Source organism: Pistacia vera, unplaced genomic scaffold, assembly GCF_008641045.1.
Source record: "Pistacia vera cultivar Batoury unplaced genomic scaffold, PisVer_v2 Contig524, whole genome shotgun sequence".
NCBI lineage: Eukaryota > Viridiplantae > Streptophyta > Magnoliopsida > Sapindales > Anacardiaceae > Pistacia > Pistacia vera.
In genome coordinates this window covers 95748-111808 of record NW_022196362.1, presented here as the reverse complement: position 1 = coordinate 111808, position 16061 = coordinate 95748, and the positions used below count along the sequence as shown (strand labels likewise).

At 34.7% G+C, this 16061-nt stretch overlaps 2 protein-coding genes across 4 annotated transcripts; one reads left to right on the top strand and one right to left on the bottom strand.

The window, feature by feature from the left end:
* Nucleotides 1–2459: 2459 nt before the first annotated feature.
* On the bottom strand, nucleotides 2460–2738 carry LOC116106830. Its single transcript, XM_031393142.1, has one exon. It carries the CDS (start codon nucleotides 2673–2675, stop codon nucleotides 2460–2462), a length of 216 nt encoding a protein of 71 aa, XP_031249002.1. The 5' UTR covers nucleotides 2676–2738.
* Nucleotides 2739–9140: 6402 nt separating this feature from the next.
* LOC116106878 (CBS domain-containing protein CBSCBSPB1) lies at nucleotides 9141–14744 on the top strand. Of its 3 annotated transcripts, none has more exons than XM_031393173.1 (16): nucleotides 9141–9246; nucleotides 9617–9760; nucleotides 10388–10556; nucleotides 10668–10800; nucleotides 10895–11065; nucleotides 11215–11293; nucleotides 11408–11521; nucleotides 11680–11746; nucleotides 11948–12053; nucleotides 12128–12186; nucleotides 12642–12751; nucleotides 12831–12961; nucleotides 13303–13388; nucleotides 13481–13570; nucleotides 13822–13984; nucleotides 14448–14744. In XM_031393173.1, the coding sequence occupies exons 2-16, from the start codon at nucleotides 9633–9635 to the stop codon at nucleotides 14489–14491; spliced, it is 1650 nt and encodes a 549-aa protein (XP_031249033.1). In that variant the 5' UTR covers nucleotides 9141–9246; nucleotides 9617–9632; the 3' UTR covers nucleotides 14492–14744. The 3 variants fall into 3 exon arrangements, with proteins under 3 accessions (XP_031249033.1, XP_031249032.1, XP_031249034.1); XM_031393172.1 differs by lacking the exon at nucleotides 9141–9246 and adding an exon at nucleotides 9253–9522 and having other exon boundaries at nucleotides 14448–14742; XM_031393174.1 differs by lacking the exons at nucleotides 9141–9246; nucleotides 14448–14744 and adding an exon at nucleotides 9253–9522 and having other exon boundaries at nucleotides 13822–14348.
* Nucleotides 14745–16061: the final 1317 nt, after the last annotated feature.

The window sequence follows — 16061 nt, the reverse complement described above, 5'->3', positions numbered from 1 at the left end:
GTAATCTTTTTTTATTTTGTAAGATTCTTGTGTTTGGTTTGCAAGTAATAAAATATTACGGTAATCTTTTATTGCAAATAGTGGTTACTATTGGTAATAGGGGTGTTCAAAAGAACCGATTGGAACCAGAATTGGCGGGTACCTGGGGCTTGGTTCCAGTTCCTACCTGGAACCGGTAGTCAATGGGTACGTTTCGGTTCTAAATTTTTGGAACTGTCACTGTGCAGTTCTGGTTCCCATAGTTAGGAACCACAACAGGAACTGAGAACCGAGACTAAGATAAAATAAAATTAAAGAGTATGGGGGTTAATAAAAACTTTTGTAGAAAAAGTAATGTGAATACATTTATATTTATATTTATATTTCATAACATTTAAAGTAAGTTGGTTTGACTTTTGAGAATCTACCTTCACAAAGTAATGGCGTTTGTAATTTGTAATTTAATTTTTGTTAACAAGTGCCAGGTGTGGGGTATTTATAAGTTTTTAAGGGTTTTTTATTCATTTTAAAAACTTTTGGGGGGTAATATAATTTTACAAGGCACCCGGAATTAAAACCGGAATTGTTGTTACAGGTTCTAATTTTGGGTATCCAGGAACTGGAACTGTCGGTTCTAATTCCGATTCTAAATTTCAAGGAATCGTCGATTTCGGTTTCTTAAAAAAATGTAGGGTACTTGGAACCCAATAGCCCTAGTTGGTAATGTGGAGGGTAATCTTATTACCTTGTTAGGCGCTGTTATTAAAATATTACCGAGGTAATTTGGTTTTTCTACCCATTTTGCCCTTAATTAAAAATCATTTCAGATACAATTGCCCTCAAATGTCTACCAAATAACAATAACCCAACCCCCATATATTTGAGAAATTAGCTAAAATACCCCAATCACAAAAAAATTTAAAAATTAACAAAATACCCCCAGCCACCCAAGACCACTGCCGACTTCAGTCACCATAATGGTGCACAACCGGTGTGATATGGCCAGTTGTACGCCGATAAGGCATTTTCCGACCATGGATCACAGATCTATGGCAGGAAACGGCCAGAACTAACGTTTCTATGGCCGTTTCACTTCCAAAGATGTGGCCGAGAAAAGGCCAAATCTTTGGCCGTGACATTTCATGGCCACATCTTTGGCCATAGATTTGGCTATTTTCCGGCCATGGATTTGTGACTCATGGCCATTTTCGGCATTGTCGGAGCACGATCGGCCATATATGGCCAATCATGCGCCATTCCGTCAACTGTCGGTGGCAGTCGGTGGTGGTGGCTGACTGTCGACAGTGGCTTGGGGTGAGTGAGGTGATTTTGCTACAAATTAAAATTTTATACGATTGGGGTGTTTTAGCAAAATTTCAAATGTAGGGGGTTAAAAAGATGATTCCAAAAATAATAATTAATATTTAAAAAAGAGAGCAATTTAATAATTTATATAACATACTAGACCTAGTCAAGGACCGGTCCCAAACAGGCCCGGGCCTGGGCCCATTTGGGACTGATCCTTTTGGGACTGGTTGCTCATTCTCAGGCCCATGAGCAATTTTAGGACCTAGACCGGTCCTATGGGTCTACACCATTTCTTTTTTTCCACTTATCTTTTTTTATATTTTAGAGGCGAAATAAAATTCTGTAGAGGGTTTTAGTAGTTTTTAGAGGTAGATTAGTAAGTTTCTAAAAGTTTAATTAATTTTAAAAAATAATAAATAAATAAATAGTTAATTTTAACATATAATTAAAATAAAAAAAAAAAATTAAATAATAATATGAATAAGAGATGGTATTAAAAAATAGAAAAAAATTGAATAATATAAATAAATAATACGAATAAATTATAAATAAAAATATAAATTGAATGAGTATTTGATTAGAGATTTAAAGTAGAGAGTAAAGAGATGAAGAGAATGAGAGATTGAGTGATGTGAAAAAAAAATGAGAGATCCTAAAGTTATTTATAATGTAATCATTCCAAAATGGCGTGGATAAGTAGTATCAAACCAAGTTTTGTGTGATACTATTTATTTACACCAATTCGGTGAAATGAATTGAGCGTTGAAAATTAATAAAAAAAATAAAGAATATCCTAAAATAAATTTTTTTTTTTTAAATATTTGGTGCTAAGGTTGAAGATGCAGTAATAAAATGTTGTGAAAGTGGTACCGATTTGGTGTTTGTAGCTAGAGATGGTCTGAGATAATTGACAAAAGTTACTACAGTTACAGTAACATCATGCTCATTGCTTTAAACTCAGACAGAGACCATTACACAACAAGAAGCAAGCAAATGATATCAATCCATTCCATACATGTATGATTCATCCCTAAGTATTTCACGATATTAAACAAAAATAAGAAAAGCGTAAAACTTCATTATCAAAAATCAAAGAAACAACAACAGAAGCATAAACTAGGAAAAGTAATTAAAACCAATAAATTGTCAAAGTACAACACAAAGAGCAGTAGCTAGTCAGTATAAACGTGAACATTAATGACTATAAGGAATATAGTAATTAAGCCAAAGTAGATAATTGTGTGAACAAGAATAGATGCACCACTGGTATGCATGTTGCCAAACTCAATAACTCTGTTTTTGCTACTCCCAGGAATCTGAAACAAAAGCCCAGGACACAACAGCACAAACAGCACCACCGCTATTAAAACAGGCCCCCAATCTGCCATTGTTGCTTTGCCTGCCTAAGTGAAGAAAATGGGTTTGAAGATTTACTGATTTAGAAGAATATGAGGAAGAGAAAGATCTGGGAAACGTAAGTGCAGTGTGAAATAAAATATAAAACAGATAGAGATGGAGAAAAAACACAAATGGACAACTTCATTAAAAACGATGCTACAAATAATAACTACATGGGTGAACGTGTCAGCACCTCTAAGCAGTTTTCGACGGTTGTGATGTTCTTGGGAACAGATCGCTGCTTCGAAGTTTTATATGGGCCTGCAAGTGGTTTTGTTTGCTGTCTCGTTTGTGATTGGTAACTCCCGAAAATTACAACTCATCGAGCTAGAATATATTCTTTATATGATTTAAACCAATAAAAAATTTATTCATAAAAATAAGAGTTTAATAAATTTTTTATTTTTAAAATATAAATTAGAGAGTGAGTTTAACTCTCTATATTTAGAGAGTCAAATTTTACTCTCTAATTTTAAATAATAAACTATAAATTATTATATATTTTATTTATTAATTCTCTCTTTCACTAAGTCTTTTTCTTAAAAATAAATAACATTTTTATTAAATTTAAAGAGTCAAATAGATTTGAATAAAAATTATATTTTTTATATTTTAAAATTAATGAAGATGCTTTTTATTATATGAAAAATACTCTTCAAAATAAAAAGCATCATTTGAGATACTCTAAGCTATGGATCTCTTTTCTTCACTCTCTTTGATTACAGAGGTTTTAGCGATATTTTAAATGAAGAAATTAACAATAATTATATTCATTTAAGATTAATTTATCATTTTAATTAATTATTCTATAATATTTCAGAAATTGATAAAATTTATCAAATTCATCCAGCGAAGTTAAATTTTGGTCCACTGATAACGCTATTCTCTATAACATTATCAAATTAGGGCGGACGACATGCACATATGCTGTAAAGATAATTTGATACGTAAAAGGTTTGAAAATGATAAATAGCCATTTTTCATCAAATTCCACCTGTTAAATGACAATACTGTTAGAAAAAACTGAAATATCCTTAAAAGTTTGAGATTATTTTTATCTTTACCTTCTTCGTCTCTTTATAGTCTCTGTTTTCTTCCATCTCTTTATTTTCCCCTTTTCTTCTCTCTTGGATTTGGCCAGACTTCAAATAGTAAAGGGATAAATTTTATTTAATTAAAATTGAATTTCCTAAATCCTCTTTCACAAGATCTCCTTCTTGTAAAATCAACCGCACAGCCACATCACAGTCCAGTCCAATCCCCACCTTCCTCCACCTTTGCAAACTTCTCAAAACCACTAACAAACACATCTTCATAACCTTGAACAAATTTTTCAGAACCGAATATCACCATCCTTTAGCAGCCAATAATTCCCTCTTTCACCTAGCAGACCCACCCACCTCACCCATCGAGCATGTCTGGCAACCTACCAGCCCAACAACCCCAAAAAGACATCATCCGCACCCAATTCACTGCGCAAAACAATCCATAGCTCCATAATCCTCAGCAAACAATCAAAATAGTCACAGTCAATTCTTTTGGGGTTTTTTTTTCAGAAAAAATAAAAAAGAAAAAAGAAGGGGTGGGAAGATCTTTGTGCCCGAGATTAACAGAGGAGAAAACAATGGTGGCTGATTGAGGGAGGAGAGAGTGAATTTATATGAGTGGCCAGCGAATAAAGTGGAATGGAGGTAGTGGTAGAGTGGGAGGCGGTGGTGGGACTTGAGACGGAAGAGGATTGGTGATGTTTGAGGCGTTATAAGTAGTGTTAGGGAAGGGGAGAATGGAGCGATGGCTGTGGATTAGGGACGGAGAAAGAGGGAATTATTGGCTGCTAAATGTTGGCGATATTCGGTTCTGAAAAATTTGTTCAAGGTTATGAAGATGTGTTTGTTAGTGTGGCTTTGAGAAGTTTGCAACGGTGGAGGAAGGTGGGGATTGGACTAGACTGTGAAGAAAACAAGACGAAAAGAGACGAAGAAGTGAAGATAAAAAACTATCTCAAACTTTTAAGGGGGGGGGGGGGGGGTTTAGGAATGTTAGATTACTAGGAAAATAGATTACCTTAGAAGATATTAAGAATCTTTAAGAAAATGTATTTGGTTAGTTGATGGGTATGTTATATTAATATGTTTGGTTATAGGGAATAAATTGATGGGTATGTTATTTAAATTATTAAATTGTCCCCTTTATAAATATTAATATAATATTATTTTTATTATTAATTTTTGAATAATTTCTTTTAACCCCCAATATTTCAGATTTAGTTAAAACACCTCTGTTTATATAAAACTTTAATTTATTACGAAATTACCTCCATCTCCTGCCGCCGCCTGCCCCCACCACAGACCACCGTCGAAAGTCTCCGAAAGTCACCATCAGCAACTCACCATGGCCAAGAGGCTTTGATATGGCCGTTTTTGGCCATCAATATGGCCGGAAACAACCATATCGAAGCCTCCCACCAAAACTCGTTCTTTTTTAGGGACTCCGGCGAGTTTTCGGCAACAGTCCATGGTGGTTGGCTGCTGTCAGCGTGGAGGCTGGGTGGCAGTGGTGGTCTGTAAATTGTTTTAAATATAAGGACATTATTGTCCAAAATTTTAGTTAAACAAGGGTAAAATTGAAATAAGATATTAATGTAAATTTATTTTAAAATGAGGGCATTATTGTCTAAAATTTTTATTAATAAGGGATAAAATTGTAATAAAAAAATAACCCTGGTAATCTCAGAATACCTAAGAAAATAGAGGTAATCAAATTACCTCTAATATTACCAATAGTAGCTACTCTTGGTATTTGAAGATTACCGGAATCTTATATTACTTGACAACCAAACATGGTAATCAAGTAATATAAGATGACATTACCCTAATAATCTGACATTACCGCGAACCAAATGCCCCCTAAGGGTGTTTCAATCTTTTCGAGTAGTGTTGTCATTTAACAGACAGAAATTTTAACCGAATGTGACGGAAAGTGGCTGTTTGTCATTTCCAAACCTTTTGGGTATCAAATAGGCAAACAATTGGTAGATGAATGTCATTAGCCCTATCAAATTAATATAATGGCCTGGAATTAATAACGTAAATGCCACATGAATGACTGATTTATATTAGTAGATAATGTTATTTAAAAAAAAAAACACCAATTTGCTAACTATTTATATAATGGTTATCAACAATAATTTTATCAAACTGGTACCTTAACAGTGCACTGGAGACATGTGACGAAGAAATTGCTTGTATGCATAGATCAGATAACACATAAAAGCTGAAAATTAAATCGATCTATTTTACGGTTTACAACGCAAACATATAATGGCCAATCAACCCAAAATCAATTACAGTATGAAACATACAGGAATAAAAAATTGCTTACCCCCACAAAAAAAACAATCCAACCATTATGTCGAAAATCAAACCAATTAAGAATTAATTAGCCCATGTAAATGTGAATGCCAATCGCCAAAAGAAGAATGGTGTAGATGCCAAAGAAGAGGATAGTATGAACGAGGACGGCCTTGCCATTGGTTTTGAAACTGCCGAATTCTATGTGGCGTTGGTTGCCGGGTAACTGGAAGAGGAGGCCAGGAGAGAGGAGAATAAACAGCAGCATTCCAAGTATAATGGGTGCCCAATCGACCATTGTTGAAACTGTCTCTGAGCACTCTACTCAACAATGGCCATGGGATATTAATAGAACATTAGTTTATACTAAAAATAACATAAAGACACAATCAAATTGTTTTGTAAGGAGAGTTCTTATATTTATATACAAGTTGGCAGCGTGTTAAGTGGCGTAAGGGACCCAACAGTTCAGCAGGTCTAATACTACTATAAAGTAATAGTATTCAATTCACCTTCGGAAACTTGAATAAGATTTAAGATGAGTTTATCGGAAGACGAATTTGAGATTGATTAAAAAGATTTTCAAACACGGTTTAGTCTGACAATTATAAATGAATGTTTTGATAGATTTTATAAAATCTCAGTATAAGTATTTGACAAAGAAAAGCATCGAAGGATGACATATAAGGCCATATTTTGGGAGGTTTAACGCAGCAAGGATGGCATCTAAATGCTAAAATCTAGTTTGAGCATCTCTACTTTTCACATAAACTATACACAATCATTCCTTGTGGAGACACAGATACTGGCATGCTAGACCAAAATTCTCACGCAAAGTCCCTTATTCTTTCTTCTAAAGAGCATCCATTTCAGTTCAAGTAACTTGGACTGTATTTGGTTTATTTGTTATTGTTATGTTATTAATTAAATTAACTAAAATATTTCAGTCCATGTCATTTGTTAGATTTATAGTTAGGTGTTTACCAGCATGTAGAATTGAAGATTGAGAAGACAAATTAAAAAGAAAAGGGCCGAACAACTTGCGCATACCCAAGGTTTGTCATAATGACAAATTGGTACTTAAAAGGCTTGGAAACGACAAATAGGTACCTTCCGTCATGTGATGTTTGTGATTTCTGTTTGTTAATAGTGAAAAGACTAAAATACCCTTAAAAGTTTGATATTTTAGTTTTTTATAAATTTAAAAATTTCTAAGAAACCCCATAAGTTTGCCAATTTAACTAAACACCCCCATATATAAAAAATTTGTTAAATGACAAAAACACCCCCACCACCCGCAGTGCCAGATTTCGACCACCACCATCGAAAACTGGCCGGGAAATTGCGTTACGACACAGACCCATCGGATCTCTGTCGTAACGTGTTGATCTGGCCTTTTCCGGCCAGAGAGTTTTGAGACCTCGACGGCTAGATCTGGCCTTTTTCGGCCAGAGAGTTTTGCGGCCTCATCGAGGCCAGATCTGACCTTTTTGGCTAGATTTGTGGCTGATCTGGCCGGAAAAGGCCAGATCTGGCCGTCGTGGCCGCAAAACTCCATCTGCGACGTCGACGGCCAGATCGACGCGTTACAACACAGATCCGACGGGTCTGTGTCGTAACGCAATTTTCGGCCAAATTCCAACGGTGGTGGCCGGAATCTGGCATTGCAGGTGGTGGGGGTGTTTTTTTCATTTAACAAACTTTTTATATATGGGGGTGTTTAGTTAAATTAGCAAACCTATAGGGTTTTTTTAGAAATTTTTAAATTTATTAAAAACTAAAATATTAAACTTTCAAGGGCATTTTAGTCTTTTTACTGTTAACAAACAGAAATCAAACTAACGGCACATAACAAAAGGTACATGTTTATCATTTCCAAACCTTTTAGGTACTACTTTGTCATTACAAAAAACTTTGGGTATGCGCAAATCGTTTGGCGAAAAGAAAAAAAACTCAATTGTGCGTCTATTTAAAGTTGGAAGGGCTACCTACTCCTTAGCTTACTAGTTCAACTGAAATAAAAGAGACCATCCTCATGTAATTGTTTATTTATGGTATTATTTCTAGCCACGAAATTTTGCTTAAAATTATATGAGTGATACTATATTTACAACCCAATCTCATAAATTTTTTCTCATAATACCGACGTGACAACTCATAATCAGTTTGTTGTTAATGTGTTTCGCTTACCTAACTGCAGGTCTTGACTACCCAATTACAAACTGTCATATCGAGTTGTGAGAAAAATTTGTAAGATTAAGTTGTGAGTAAATCTTTATTGTAATTTTATATAAGAAAACTCACGTGATTACGAAAGAAATAGTCAATTTAGGCGTGACTTAGGAATTGAGATTTTTTCTAGCTCAAGATTTATTTATTTTCCAATAAATCAACCAACTGCCCACTGCCCAACTTCACTTTACATGGGTAAACAGCAAGGAATAAGGTTCTTTTCTTTTTCTATATAGCCTTCTAAAAGGAAATGTTGAGGTATATAAGATTCTTATTTAATACTAATAATAATAATTATTTAACTTTTCTTATATATAGCGTTATTAATATCAGCTTCTAATTATGCTTCATCAGACAGATTTGACATAAATTTAAGTTATTTTTGGGCGTAATGGAATTGAGATGAACATTAGAATGCCACTTGGTCTTCGTTGGACGGTCTCCAACTATCCATTCTTTGGAGGAAGTGGACAGAGCATGTCATGTGGGGCATGCAGTCGTGCTGACCTCACACGTGTACTACTTATATCTTAACCAAATCCAAATCTAATATGATGACTAAAAACTAGGACATTAACTAACAGAGTTCATTTAAAAAATTTACACCTCATCTATATAAAATCCAATTTTTGTTGGTAATAAAATACATATTAATTATAATTCAGTAAAAATATAATAAAATCATAAAATGAGAAGACAAAATAGTTAGTTTTTCAAATATATATCTTAATCAATATAAATACTTATTAATTCTAAAAGTTTAGAATAAAATCATTGTTCATCTAGCACGTGGTTCATATCTTTCGTGAGGATAATAGTGTAATTTCAAATTAATATTTAAGAGCATTTAACCTTGAGGAAATTTGAAAACCTCACAAAATCCCGTGAAATTGGAGGAACTTAACTTCAAATCGTTGACGTGGTCGAATCTTACTGGTCCCCTCTCCATCCAGAAACAAATTTAACGTCCTCTCATTTCGTAGGGTTTCCAATCTCTCCCCTTTCTCTCCCTCCCTCCGGTCGGTGCATTTTCCCGGGAAAAACTAAATTTCCGGCACCTATTCTTTCATTTTCCCGGAAAATTGTTAACCATCGGATTGCTTATCATCGTTATCGCACAAATTTTATCTTGAATTTCGTTTTCTCTTATCGTTTGACTTTTTATTCTTCGTTCATGATTGGACCGTGGAATCTATCAAATTGTAGTTTTTAATTGAACTGTTGGGTTTCGAGTTTTCTCAACAATTAAACGGAGGTTACTTATATATTTTCTGTTATTTGCTTTATATTTTAGTTATTATTTATGTTATTCTATTTTGAATTTCTTTTTCTCTGTGTTTTTGTTTCAGTGTTTTGGAGGAGGAAATGGCAAGCCAAGGAGGTTCTTCGAGGAAAAGCATGTCTTTATCGAATTCTTCTGTCGGTGGGAGGAAGAAAGCCGAGAATGGCGGCCCTGACACTATACGAAGATCGTTTTCAGCTTCTCGTACTCTGTACGTTCGCTTATCATTTGTGTCGTGTTTTTTTTCCCTTTTTTCTTTTTCTTCTTTCTTTAAATTTTTGGAGAGTTTTTATGTACTGATTATTATGGTGCTCTACTGAAGGCCTCAGAATTCTAGGCAGAAATTGAATTGAGGGTCAACTTGTGTTACAACGACATGTAAAAGACTTGTGCTATGGGCCTATGGCACTTGTTAGCTATTACCTATTAGTTTGTTAGGGGACATGGTATACAGGCATTGTTACGTTGTACCGTTGAACTTCTTGTCCTATCAGTTAGAATCCTTTGCTCCGTAGATGTTTTAGTGTTAATGTTTCCAATTTTATTCATCAAACATATAATAATTAATTTAAGGATCCTGGCCCTTTTTTTTTTTTTAAATTACTTTCTTGGATGCTGAAACCTACAAAACAAATATGATGGTTGAGATAATCAATTAAGATCCTAACAATTGATAGAAGCTCATAGTCGTAGATACAGAAAATAACAGTTATAATATATCATCTCCATGACTTTACTAGACAACATAAGTGATTGATTTTCAACCTAGATTAAAATTTTTATGCATTGCAACTATATTCACTGTATCTTCCTCTCCTTCTACCTGTGTTTGGAACAGGGGCTTAACTGGAGAACGCACTGTAAAACGGTTGCGGATGTCAAAGGCCCTTACAGTACCTGAAAGTACAACTGTTCAAGAAGCTTGTCGTCGAATGGCTGCTCGTAGAGTTGATGCTTTGTTGCTAACTGACTCCAATGCATTACTTTGTGGAATTCTTACAGACAAGGTATGAACATAATGGAAAAGAAAAAAAAAAAACCTTAATGTTTTCTGCTTTTGCATAGAGTTCAACAGCTGTTATATGCTTGATTTTATTCATTCCTTTTTGTTGATGAAGGACATAGCGACAAGAGTTATTGCTCGTCAGCTTAATCTTGAAGAGACACCGGTATCCAAGGTTATGACTAGGAACCCAACTTTTGTTCTATCTGACACCCTTGCTGTGGAAGCCCTCCAAAAGATGGTGCAAGGTTGTTTACAATCTGAGGAGTACATCGACTCGTTTCTTTGATATTACTATCGCACTTTTTCTGATGATTTCGGTTCTGATATGTGTCCATACAGGAAAATTCAGACATCTGCCTGTTGTTGAAAATGGAGAAGTCATTGCATTACTAGATATAGCAAAGTGTTTATATGATGCTATTGCTCGCATGGAAAGGGCAGCTGAAAAGGGAAAGGCTATTGCTGCAGCTGTTGAAGGTGTTGAAAAGCATTGGGGAGCATCCGTTTCTGGTTGGTAGAGAAGGCTATATATTTCTTAAGATCTTCATGCAGTTCTATCATTTTATTTCTGCTTTTGTATAATCATATTTATGTAGTAGTTTTCATCAAGAAATTTGTTTATCATGTTACTTTTTTTCTCTTTTTGGGTTGCTAAGCAGGTCCCAATACATTTATTGAGACACTTCGAGAACGGATGTTCAAGCCATCTCTATCTACAATCATTGCTGAGAAAACAAAGTAGGTAATATCTTCTTTTGAAATATCTATGGGGTATCTTATATCTGTATTCTTTATCAACAAGGGTAATATCCTTTAAGTAGCATTTCTCTAATACATAGTGATCTTGTCCAGGATTGTTACAATTTCACCAACTGACACGGTTTTGATGGCAACAAAAAAGATGCTGGAACTTCGAATGAGCTCTGCTGTTGTAACAGTCGAAAACAAACCACGGGGTATTTTAACGTGAGTCTCATTTTCATTAAAACTCCACTTCACCACTGAGCAAAAACAAAGGACCCCATTTGCTAATCTGCTTTACTTTTAAATACTTTAGTGAACTTTATTCTTCTTATTGTTAGTTTTAATAGAAATTTTAATATTTTTCTATTTCAATTGTTTAGTTCGAAGGATATCTTGATGCGAGTAATTGCGCAAAATCTTTCACCTGAGTCAACTCTTGTGGAGACGGTATTTATCTATTTCTGATGGCAAACATGATATGTCAATATTTACTGGGAAAACATCTTGATGCTTTTTCATTCAACCATGTTACATGATACAAGCAGTTCCATTCTTTAATGTTTAGGAACATGTCCTTATTGTGCTTCTATGAGAGAATAATAAAAGGTTTCCTGATTATGATCATCATGGTGTTTATTTGATGCACAGGTCATGACTCCTAATCCAGAATGTGCAACAATTGACACACCAATAGTAGATGCTCTGCATGTCATGCATGATGGGAAATTTTTGCACCTTCCTGTAGTGGATAGAGGTAATTTACTATTTAAACAGTAAATAGTAGTATATCGTACATCAGTTCTTGATGGTATAGATGGATGCATACAGAAGGAGTGGTGGTTGCTGTCGTTGATGTAATCCATATTACTCATGCTGCTGTGGCCACTGTAAGTCAAAGTCTTTACCCTTTTTTGATTATATAATGTTCTATACTGTTTATTTTATGCAAATTATACTGCTTTTTATTTTGTTTTGTAGTATGGGTGTCCTAACATGTTCACACATTCATTCTTTCAATATCAACTTTTTGAAAGTTACATAAACTTTTTACAAGCAGCGTTACACTGATCTGTAGTTGGTTCTTGTTTACATATGATTTGGGGCGGGAGTCCTTGGATTTATACAGCTGAGTTATAATTAACTAGGTGTAGCATATGTGGCTATTTTTTGGCTATACTGTGATTGAATGCTTAATTTCTTGGTGCCATCTGTCAACATTTTGTTTCAAATCTGTGGAGAATTGCTTTGATTGAATACTGCTACCAGCAATTTGGTCTCTGCTTCCTTACGTTAATTCTCACCATTTCAATTAATATAGTTGCACAACTTTTCCATTAATTAGGCGGGAAGTACTGCTGGAGCAAATAATGAAGCAACAAACACAATGATGCAGAAGTTTTGGGACTCTGCTATGGCCTTAAGTCCACATGATGATGATGACGATGATCGAAGGTTTTATACTTGATATTTCAAACTTGATTTGGTTCTGATTTCTGCAACTAATATTTACTTACTATTTGTGGAATTACAGTGAAGGTTCCACGAAATTTGCTTCTGAAGGAGAAACTGGAAGATCTCTTCCCTATCCTTCACCTGGGATGCCATGTGGTTTTGCTTTCAAAGTCCAAGATAAGAAGGGCCGAATGCATAGATTTACTTGTGGTATGCTACATGCTCTGCATCTTATATAAGACACCATTAAATAACTATATATCATCTTCTGTTTTGCATGTTTTGCATGTTTCATTTGATTTGTTGATGCAAACCCAAGTCTATTGTGTGCATTGTAGTGACTTACTTGGAAAATCGGGTGGTCATTTTTGCCTTTGCCCTAAGTTCTGAATTTTCTGTCACTTTTTGTCAATTTCATTTCATTTTAAAATTGTGAAGTTAAACTGGTAGTAACTGGTGTAGAAAAAGATAGGTACATTTACATTTCTTGGGTCTTAAATTTTTTCCCAAATCTTTTAACTTGAGTTTTGGGTTGTTGCTACTGGATACAGATTCTCGAAGTTTGACAGATCTGATAACTGCAATACTTCAGAGGGTGGGGGATGACATTGACCGCAACAACCTGCCTCAGATTCTGGTACAGAATGTCTTAGTTCTTGGTCATTATCGTAAATTCTTGATTTATATTTACCATTGATATCATGCTTATAGTTGGCCCATATATTGTAGTATGAAGATGAAGACCATGACAAAGTTGTTATGTCATCAGACAGTGATCTTGCTGCAGCAGTAGACCATGCAAGATTAGCCGGTTTGAAGGTGTGTACTAAATGGTTCCTGGTTTTTTTTAAGTGGAAAGTTGTATTATTCAGTTGAAGTAAAGAATGATTTTGTCTGGAGCATTCAGATTTGTGTCATTAGACATTAGTTTTGAGACTTTGGAAAGATTTTTTTAAAGATAAATTAGTGTTTTGTAACTCCAACCATGATGGGTAGAGTTTTTCAGAGAGCAGAACAAGCATTTCTGTATTAAGCTCAATAATGTCTGACATGAGTGATGGTTTTTGCAGGGTTTGAAACTGCATTTAGATTATTCAGGAGCAAATGGTGGTAGGGGGTCTGGAAGTCTGGATTATGCTCATTCAGATGCATGGGCTTCTGCATTCAGTGCTGTCGCAGCTGGGGCTGCTCTAGTTGCTGGTTTAGGAATAATGGCATACATTAAAAGAGCTGGTCAGTAATATTGTCAAAACATCCACACTAATTTTTTATGATTTATCAACAGCTGCACAATTAAGTTTCTCCTTAACTGAAAACCAAACCAGATTTGGGTTGGGGGAACAGGACAAGCTTCTTGTTTGTATATGTTCTATAGAACAATAATCAAAGGGAAAGCCATTTTTGGGTGCTTATAGTTATACTGCATAAATGAGTGAAGTCATTGTTGCAAAGATTTCATACAATGACTGATTTCGTTCTCTTATTCTGTTCTGTTTTCTTTTTTAATTTTAGTCACTGAAGTTCTGCTCTTTCATCAACTCTGGAGTTGTTGTGTATAGAAACAAATGCTATAATCCTGTTATACCATTCATTTGAAGGTTCTTGAGTTTTGAATTCTTTTGATAATGAAGCTAGTTGTAAACTCTGGCTGGTGTCACATATTCAAAAAGCTTAATGCCAATTTCATATGCTGCAGAGATTCAGAGGAAAGTATTACTTTATTTGGTAAATCAGTGGTAACTGCACTCATCCTGCAACAGAAATGATGGGTCCAAGTGTGCTACGCTATATGTATACATGTACATTTAAGCTGCTGACGCAATTTTTACTGATTATCCTTGGATGGCAAGCCCCGGTTGCCATCTCCCTACCAGTTTTTACTGGTGATGTTAATCAACTATATAATATAACATATGCACATGCCTTGTAAACGGCCACTTTACTGACGGTGGTTGTTCCAACTTTCGGGTGTTTTCTTTCTTCCTTGAAATGGATGCTTGCATCATCACCTTCAGTTCTGTAAAATTTTTTCTGAAGCTTTAACTAATTTCAAATCAATTCCCATTGCTGTAGTCGTCAAACCTTGATCTAATGTGGCGTCTATTAACCGAAATAACTTGCGCATCAGATTTAACAGTACATATAATAAGAATAGATAATAGATTCTCTGTTGATACAAATGGTAAGTGTAGCGAAATCCCACCCGTAACTTATCAATCTAATTTGTCAAAGTCAAATGTCGAATCTAACAGAGAGAATCATAAGAATGTGAAGCACTGATTGCGTTTGTCCTTGGGATGTCAAGCATTGATTGAATTTTCGCTATATATTTCAATTTCTTAACTCATCGGCTGTGAACCGGGAAAAGGTTGTGCCTAAGCGTGATATTGGGAACTTAAATCACATTCACAGCACAGCCACGAAAAGCATGAAAATATATAATTCAAAAAAAGGAAGTGACAGCTTTTGGTTCTTATATTGATTAAGCAATAAAAGGAGATGAACGACAAAGATATCCAGCTCAGCCGAAGTCTAGATCTTCTGGTCCTGGTCCATAATGGTTTAATCTTTGATTCTCAACCTTCCACGCCAAAAACCTTCATTTGTCGGTGCATGATCTATTTTTTTAGCTCATCTTTTTTGACTTTCTATGCTTAACACCCACAGGGCCACTGTCTCAGAAGTTGATTAAATTATATACCAAACCCATAAATTTATGTCCCTAAAAGTCAATTAATTATCCTTTTGACTGATTGTATCCTCATTTTTGTCACACTCTGAAACGGAATCACGTCTCTTATAGTGCTCCATCAACTCTACCATTCTCAATTCTCATCCCATTTAACAAAAATTAAGAATTCTGTATTTTTGGTATTTTATCGAAATTTCAACTTTGGGGAACACAAGTGCTTCACATGATTTGCACTTTGAGAAATTTATTGTTTGGCTTAACAGTAGGACTGCATGAAAAATAATTTATAATCTGAACATACAATTGTTTAGGTATTTTTCATGCTTAATTATTTTATTTACTCATTTTCAACTCTTTTATGATTCATATTAAGACTCTTAACTCGTTCTCTTTTATGTCGGTCATAATTTTTTTTTATTTTGCTTTTGACTCGTCTTGTTCTTTTCGAAATTTAGACCAAGCCCTTTTTGACAAATCACTGGGATTACACTTAAAACCTTTTATTATATAGAAACGTACCTTGTTAATTAACAATACGATTTCTAGAATACCGTTCAAAAAATGATAATCAATTTTGAGGATTACGATGTAGTAATTTATTTATGAGTTAATCTCAAG